The sequence below is a fragment of the Phaseolus vulgaris genome, chromosome 1 (assembly GCF_000499845.2).
Source record: "Phaseolus vulgaris cultivar G19833 chromosome 1, P. vulgaris v2.0, whole genome shotgun sequence".
Lineage (NCBI taxonomy): Eukaryota > Viridiplantae > Streptophyta > Magnoliopsida > Fabales > Fabaceae > Phaseolus > Phaseolus vulgaris.
The window spans coordinates 14,198,030-14,206,301 of NC_023759.2; the positions used below are offsets into that span (position 1 = coordinate 14,198,030).

Genomic DNA, 8,272 nt, shown 5'->3' on the forward strand with positions numbered 1-8,272 from the left:
TTACTAGTTCATCTCTCCATTCTTCCATTAACACTGTCTCCGTATTCAACAAATGTTCATGCTTATGCTTTTTTACTCACATCTTCCTACTCTCTTTGCCTCTCTACGTAAGTTCAGTTCTTCTCTTTTCCTAATTTCATTTTCACCCTAATTTCACTTTCTACACTTTTTTATTTTCATTACCCACACAGGATTTTTTTAATAATAATATTACTATCTTTTATTTAGTCCATTATAATGTAATATTTAAATATTATAATATATATATATATATATGAATAACTTGAAAGTCTAATATCTAAATATTATATTATATTTAATTTGGGTATATTCTGTATTGATTTAAATTTTTGAACAAACAAAATTTAAAGGCAATTAGAATGCAATTAGAATTTCTCCCGTAAAAGTGGTTTGTGCAATTAATATGAGTGTATTCCCAAGAAAAGAACCATCATGAACTTACATGACAACTTAGCTTGTCTTGTCATGCTTTTCCTCTTCATTAAACATTTAAATAATCACAATATAGAAATGTGCAATTACTACCCAAATGCATTGCTGGATAATATTTATATTATACATAAATATATAATGTGTATCATAATTTCCTTTCTTGTCAGCCAAAATATATAGTGGGAAAATTTGATACAGACTCCATGCATTGATCTTGTGTTGTGAAGACCAAGTTCCTATCCAAACTAAGTTTATTTAATAATCCAAAAAGGTATTCCCAAAACCTCCAAACCTTAAAATGAATAAGTGAGTGTATTGGTGATTATTATTCAATTTGAAGATAAAGTGAGGGATTTCGTTGAAAACGTAGAAACTAGGAGAAATTAGGAACACATGGATTTCTGCAAAGTTGGTTTCGTTTGCATTGAGTGTAAAGTCTGATTGAAGTTGATTTCACGTGTCATTCATGAGCTCGTAGTATCATAAAACAAAACCAATAATCACAAAATCCAAATAAATACCATCACCAGGTTGTACCGGAGAGTACTTATAGGTCCTTATATATAATTTTGTGACATGATGATTTGGAATATTTTTTTATTTAATTATGTGTGTCTTGATCTCTTTTCTTACTATAAGTTGTTAGGAAAATTGATACATAAAAGTGTTTGTAAGATGTAAATTATTATGATTATAACAAAACATTTTTATATATTCTTACTTTTCTATGTTTTTCTTTCATTCTTCGAATGCACCAGCTTTCTTGTTTTGTCTCTTCCCAAGTTGTCGTTGACTCTTTAACCTACATTGTCTAAGGTATGTAAAATATTTATTTGTTATTAATATTTATTTTATTGTATTTATGATTTGTATGCTATTTCAAATTTGGCAACATTGTATGATGATATTCCGAAAGACGATCCAACCTGATTCGTAAATACACTAGTACCCATAAAGTTAAAATATATAGTTATTTGTTGTGTTATGTCAGAGAACATAACAATGGATCGAAGTTGGATCAATTACAAACGCACAACAAATGAATATCATAATGGAGTACAACAATTTCTTGAATTTGCAAAGGTGAATGTTCCGGATAATAATGGAAGATTTTATTGCCCGTTTGTGAATTGTTTGAATGAGCGAAGACTACCGACTGAAGTTATTCGAGAGCATGTTCTTTGTGATGGTTTCCTAAAAAGTTACACAAAGTGGATATGGCATGGTGAATTAGTAGACATACCAAGTGTACATATGTCTGAAGTTGAAGCACAAGAAGTTGATTTAGAGATGGATGATCAACTAGAGGAAATGATCCGTGATGTAGGATATGATGCCTTCCAACATGCACATGTGTATGAAAATTTGTGTACTGATGCTGAAAAACCTTTATATCCAAGATGCACTAAGTTCACTCGATTGTCGGCAGTATTAAAATTATTTACTGTGAAGGAAAGAAATGGGTGGACAGATAAAAGTTTCACAAAATTGCTTGAGTTGTTAAGTGACATGCTTCTGGAAGATAATACGTTGCCAACACGTAATTATGATGCGAAGAAGATATTGTGTCCAATGGGTATGAAGTTTGAAAAAATCCATGCATGTCCCAAAGATTGTGTGTTGTACAGGAAGGAATTTGATAAGTTACATCAATGTCCACATTGTGGGATATCACGATACAAGAAGAAATATGATGATTTTGAACATGATGTTAAGAAGGGTCCTCCTGCAAAAGTGTTGTGGTATCTTCCTATAGTTCCAAGGTTGAAAAGATTATTCAGTAATGCGAATGATGCAAAACTTGTTAGATGGCATGCAGATGAACGTAAAAAGGATGGTAATTTAAGGCATCTGGCAGATGGTTTGCAATGGAAGAAAATTGATTCCATGTTCCCAAATTTTGCCAATGATCCAAGAAACATTAGGCTTGGACTTGCAACAGATGGAATGAATCCATATGGTAACTTGAGTAGTAAACATAGTTCATGGCCTGTGTTGTTAGTGATTTATAACTTACCACCATGGTTGTGCATGAAACGCAAATATGTGATGTTATCTTTGATGATCTCTGGTCCAAGACAACCGAGAAATGACATTGATGTTTATTTGAGCCCGTTGGTTGAAGATTTGAAGATGTTATGGGAGAAAGGTGTTGATGTGTTTGATGGGTACACAGGTGAGTCCTTTAAATTGCATGCCATGTTATTTTGTACGATCAATGACTTTCCAGCATATGGTAATTTGAGTGGATACATCACCAAAGGCCACAAAGCATGTCCTATATGTGAAGAAAACACATGTCATAATCAATTACAACATGGAAGGAAAACAGTGTACCTCGAACATCGGAGATTTCTTAAATCAAACCATCCGTATCGTAAATTAAAGAAACCATTTAATGGATGTCAAGAAAACAAATTAGCTCCAACAGCTTTAACTGGATTGCAAGTATATGAGCGTGTGAAGGACATCCAAGTTGTGTTTGGAAAGACACAAAACAAAGCCACAAGAAGTAACATATGGAAGAAAAGGTCAATATTCTTTGATCTCCCATATTGGAGGGTGCTTGATGTGAGACATTGTATAGATGTCATGCATGTAGAGAAAAATGTGTGTGACAATATTATCGGAACACTCCTCGATATTCAAGGGAAGACAAAAGATGGTGTCAATGCTCGTTTGGACATGGTTGAAATGGGTATAAGAGAACAATTAGCTCCACAGTCTCATGGTAAGCGCACATACTTGCCTCCGGCATGTCATACGTTGTCTAAACAAGAGAAAAAAAGTTTTTGTGAGTTTTTACAAGGCGTGAAGGTTCCACTAGGTTATTCTTCCAATTTCAAGAGACTTGTATCCATGAAAGATTTGAGATTAATTGGCTTAAAGTCTCATGATTGTCATGTTTTGATGCAACAAATATTACCCGTGGCTATTCGAAATATATTGCCTAAGAATGTCATATATGCCTTAACTAGATTGTGCTTCTTTTTTAATGCAATATGTAGTAAAGTTTTGGACCCTGAGAAGTTGGATCAGTTACAAAATGATGTTGTAGTCATATTGTGCCAATTGGAGATGTACTTTCCTCCATCATTTTTTGATATTATGGTTCACTTGATTATTCATTTAGTTAGAGAAATTAAAATTTGTGGTCCAGTATTCTTACGATGGATGTACCCCATGGAGCGATACATGAAGATATTAAAAGGGTATGTAAAGAATTGATATCGTCCTGAAGCATCAATTGTTGAAAGATATATTGCAGAGGAAGCCATTGAGTTTTGTAAAGAACACTTATCAGAAGTTGAAGCTATAGGGGTACCTAAGTCTCGTTACCATGGAATAAGTGTTGGTAAGGGTACTCGAAGTGCAAAAGTTATAATATTGACACGAGATGAAGTTCTTCAAGCACATTTTTATATACTGAATAACACTAAAGAAGTCATCCCCTACTTAAATGCTCATAAAGATATTGTGAAGAGAAATAACCCACGAATGCCTGAGAAATGGGTGATTAATGAGCACAACAAAAGCTTCTTGAAGTGGTTTAAACAACAAGTTCAAAATGATAATACAACTTCTGATACATTAAATTGGCTAGCATCTGAGCCAAACTTTGAAGTCATAAGTTGGAGTGGTTATGATATAAACAATTATTCATTTTACACAAAATTTGAAGATGAAAAAAGCACTATGCAAAATAGTGGAGTAATGGTGGTGGCTGAATCAATGCATTTCTCTAGTTCAAAAGATCAATATTCTGTTATGGCATCAATGTGCTACTTTGGTGTAATTGAAGACATCTGGATGATAGATTACACAATTTTTAGAGTGCATGTCTTTAAATGTAAATGGGTTGACAATAATAGTGGTGTGAAGACCGATGATCTAGGTTTTACCTTGGTTGATCTGGAAAAGGTAGGTTATATTGAAGAGCCATTCATCATGGCATCTCAGGCAAAACAAGTGTTTTATGTTACTGATCTCACTAACAAACGGTGGTTAGTGGTTCTCCATGGAAGAATCATGCATGATACTCATGAGAATGATAATTTAACATTCGATATAAGTGAGACTCCATCTTTCTCCACAAATATGCCAACCTTGAATGTCGATAATGAAGTAGATGATGTGCATGCCACACGTGATGATCATCATGAAGGATTGTGGGAGAATGTTCCAATTTGACAATGTAAAACATTTATTTATGTTTATCCTTTATATTTTTAATAACTATATGTTTAGTTTTTTACTAATAATTTACAATCTAATAATTTGAACAGAGATATGTCTAATCCATCTGATATCTTCCCTCCTTCACAAGATGGGGACAAGAGTCAATCATCTACCCATAAAAAAGGTAGGCGTGGGACTAGGTTGAGAGAGTTGACTATCAACCGCGATGCTAATCAGAGATTGCCAATCCAGTTTGATATGCAGACGGGTAAAGCTTTGGGAGAGCATAGTACAAAATTTACCAGCTATGTGGCCTTGCTTGGTAGAAGCAAAGTTAGTATTCTTATTGATGATTGGGAGCATGTTCCAGAGATGGTGAAGAATCAAATTTGGCAGAGTATCATTGTACGAAATCTTAACTTATTTGTTTCATTATAAGCATACATAATTGCTATTTAACATATATAATTTATATTTATTGTACAGATCACATATGACGTCCCAAAAAATAACTTATTGAGGAAAAAATGGATTTCATATGCTGGGGCACGATGGACGGGTTTTAAGAGTGACCTTACTAGTCGTTATATTTATGGTGCATTGGGTGAAAAAATCCCCTGTGAGCAATATCAATTCCTCGATGAGGAAACATGGCAGACTTTTCGAAAAAGGCGATTAGACCCTACCTTTCAGGTAAATTAATATCATATGTTGGTTAAGTGTCTAATTATCATGCATTATAATAATTTAATTTATGTATATAATAGGCTAAGAGGAAAGCTGCACAAGAGATTCAAAAAAAGAATGTTCACCCGCACAGACTGTCTCATGGGGGTTATGATAAATTAGAGCAAAAAATGATTAAAGAGATATCTTCCTCTCACTCCACCGAGGACTCAAATTGTAGCATTATAACCCATCCTCCCCGACATGAAAAATGGAAAAGAGCTCACCAAAGACCATCAGGGGATTACACATCTGAAGAAGTTCAAAGCGTAGCTAAGCGCATTGTTAGTAACTTATATTGTATGTCATGTTTGAATGTTTATGTTTATTTGCACATATTTTAAAATAAGTTTTAAAAATTTGTGTTGTAGGATGAGTTGGTGGAGCAAAGCACGCAGGGATTGTTCATTCCACAAGGGCGTGAGGACATATTGACGGTTGCCATTGGTCGCCCAGAGCATCCTGGACGTGTTCGTGCTGCAGGACGAGGGGTGGGAATTCGACAATTCTTTGGTCCTCCACCTCGGTATTATAGTAAATTACATCTTAGTGAGACTGAGATGGAATCCCTCAAAAAAGATATTAGGAAGGAAATTAAAAAGGAGGTATATTCTGAATTGAAGAAAGAGTTGTTATTAGACATGCGAGCAGAGTTAGCATCCATGTCCGTTAAACCTTCTGTTGCCCCTTCAGAGCCTTCCCCTATTCGTATAAGTACAAAGGAGAGTTGTGATGCTCCTGAAGGATCAGAGGAGGTTGGTCCTACTATCCTTGCAGACTGTGAATTGTATATTGATGATCCCCTCGAGTACTTGGTGGCCTTAGGTAATTTTTACTTTAATGATATTGTTTGATATGTTTTAGTCTAATTATATTATTTAATTTCTTTCAATTACATTATTTGTGTTAGGTAAAATGTATACATTAGGGTCAACTATCCACCACCAGAAAATTGCAGATGATATGATAAGAGTGGTTGTTGTAGACGTTCGGGATGCTGTTGCTCGAATCCCTGTGCCTACTAAGGAGGTTCAGACGGTGGGAGAAGCACCTGGGAATTTCATTCTTTGGCCAGCTAGATTAGCAAAACCAATTATGTTGAGAGTAATTTTCTTTACTTGTTTTAATTATGCATATGTCTTTTTGTAGGTATTATAATTAATTAAATTGATATACTAGTGTTACTTAATTTTTTTATATATGCATAGAATGATACTAAAAAAGCAAAGGAAGTTGTGAATCATTCACAACAACATCCAAGTACTTTTCAGCAACTCGGTGCAATGGCAGCGACTATCAGGATGCAACCTATACAATTAGATATGCCACTGGAAGTTGTAGGCAGGACTAAAAACATCCCTTTTTTTTTCTGTGCCAAAGGGATATTTTTGATATTCTCACCGGTACTGATATGATATGCGTATCAGTAATACAACTTTGGTTAATGTAAGTAAGCTTCCTATAATAACTTTTAATAAGTTTTAATATATTCAATATGTTATTATAACAATATTTTTTTTCAATGTTCAAGGTATTTACATCATCTGTGCATTGAGAAAAAAAATGTTAACATATATGGGTTCCTTGACCCTGTTGCCATTCAGAGTGTTGGGAATAAAGCTAGTGAGGTGCAGATGTATTTCATAGAGACATTTCAAAATGGGAACAAAGAGGTGTACTTAGCACCTTACTTGCATCAGTAAGTATACATTTATAAATTAATGCACATTTATCTAAAATTCAAGTGTTACTAATATTATTTCATCTTGTAGGGGTCATTGGCAATTGATAGTAATTATTCCTCGACAATCTCTTGTTGTTCTCTTGTGTTCATTGCACAAGAAAATTAATAGTTTGACAATTAGAAATATACTGGATGCGTAAGTTTTCAATTATTTTGTTATGTTATATGATTTTATAAATAATATAAAATTTAATGTATGTAACTATTTATAGAGCTATGGAAGCTCATTTAAGGTTGCAAGGACTTCCACATATTGCTAAGAAGAAGCTACAATACATTGCACCAAATGTAAGTCATTCATCTTACTAGTATGAAATGCAATGTATAAATTATTATATTATTCTATTTGTATTTAACTTGTAGTACTCATATCAACCGGGAAACTATGAGTGCGGGTATTATTTGATGAGACATATGCATAAAATTATATCTGCTAACATTAAGGACTCGTGGAAGGAGGTAATATATAATTAACTCAAATATGTTAAATATGTTAAATGTGTTAAATGTTAATTTCATCTTCAATATTTGATTATGTAGATATTCAATGATCCATCTCCATTGAAGTTGGAAGTGCTACAAGAGGTTCGAGAGCAGTGGGCATCATTTCTTTTAAGTACTGTAAATTCTCATGTTAAAACTAGTTAAATGTTTTGTATGAACTTCAACATATTCACTTTTAAGTATTTACTCTAAATGATAATTTTAGAACTAGTAACAATTTTGTATGAATTTCAACATATTAACTTTTAGTTAAATATATCATTATTTATATGCTAGATCGTTAGCTTGAGAATTGTGATTATTATGCAGGGTACTTTATGCATGTAAGAAAATGAATATATCAAAAAAGAATTAAAAAAAAACGCATTCTATGACGGTTAAAATATTATCAATCATAGAAAATAACATATTTTATGATGGTTAAAACAATATGTGTCATAAAAAGTAATATTTTTTATGATAGGTGTAATTTTAACCGTCATAAAATGTGTTATTTTCTATGATGGTTAAAAATAAATTAGTCATATAAAGTGAATTTTCTATGATGGTTTTTTAAATATGACATAAAAAATAAAGACTTTTTATGTTGCCTGCATCTATAACGGGTCTAAAACCGTCATAAAAAGGTATGTTTTAACCGTCATAAAATGTCATTTTTCTATTAGT

General features: G+C 33.0%; 1 protein-coding gene and 3 long non-coding RNA genes across 4 annotated transcripts; all 4 read left to right on the forward strand.

Annotated features, from left to right (window-relative positions):
• Positions 1–1,455: 1,455 nt before the first annotated feature.
• Positions 1,456–4,490, forward strand: LOC137815552 (uncharacterized). Its single transcript, XM_068618668.1, has 3 exons — positions 1,456–3,665; positions 3,711–4,374; positions 4,479–4,490. The coding sequence occupies exons 1-3, from the start codon at positions 1,456–1,458 to the stop codon at positions 4,488–4,490; spliced, it is 2,886 nt and encodes a 961-aa protein (XP_068474769.1).
• A 6-nt stretch (positions 4,491–4,496) lies between these two features.
• On the forward strand, positions 4,497–5,159 carry LOC137815452 (uncharacterized). The gene is made up of 3 exons (XR_011081748.1): positions 4,497–4,648; positions 4,740–5,037; positions 5,119–5,159. It is a non-coding gene; the product is annotated as an uncharacterized lncRNA (long non-coding RNA).
• Positions 5,160–6,140: 981 nt separating this feature from the next.
• LOC137815453 (uncharacterized) lies at positions 6,141–7,129 on the forward strand. Its single transcript, XR_011081749.1, has 4 exons — positions 6,141–6,183; positions 6,269–6,462; positions 6,567–6,804; positions 6,890–7,129. It is a non-coding gene; the product is annotated as an uncharacterized lncRNA (long non-coding RNA).
• Positions 7,130–7,141: 12 nt separating this feature from the next.
• Positions 7,142–7,813, forward strand: LOC137815454 (uncharacterized). The gene is made up of 3 exons (XR_011081750.1): positions 7,142–7,238; positions 7,315–7,561; positions 7,643–7,813. It is a non-coding gene; the product is annotated as an uncharacterized lncRNA (long non-coding RNA).
• Positions 7,814–8,272: the final 459 nt, after the last annotated feature.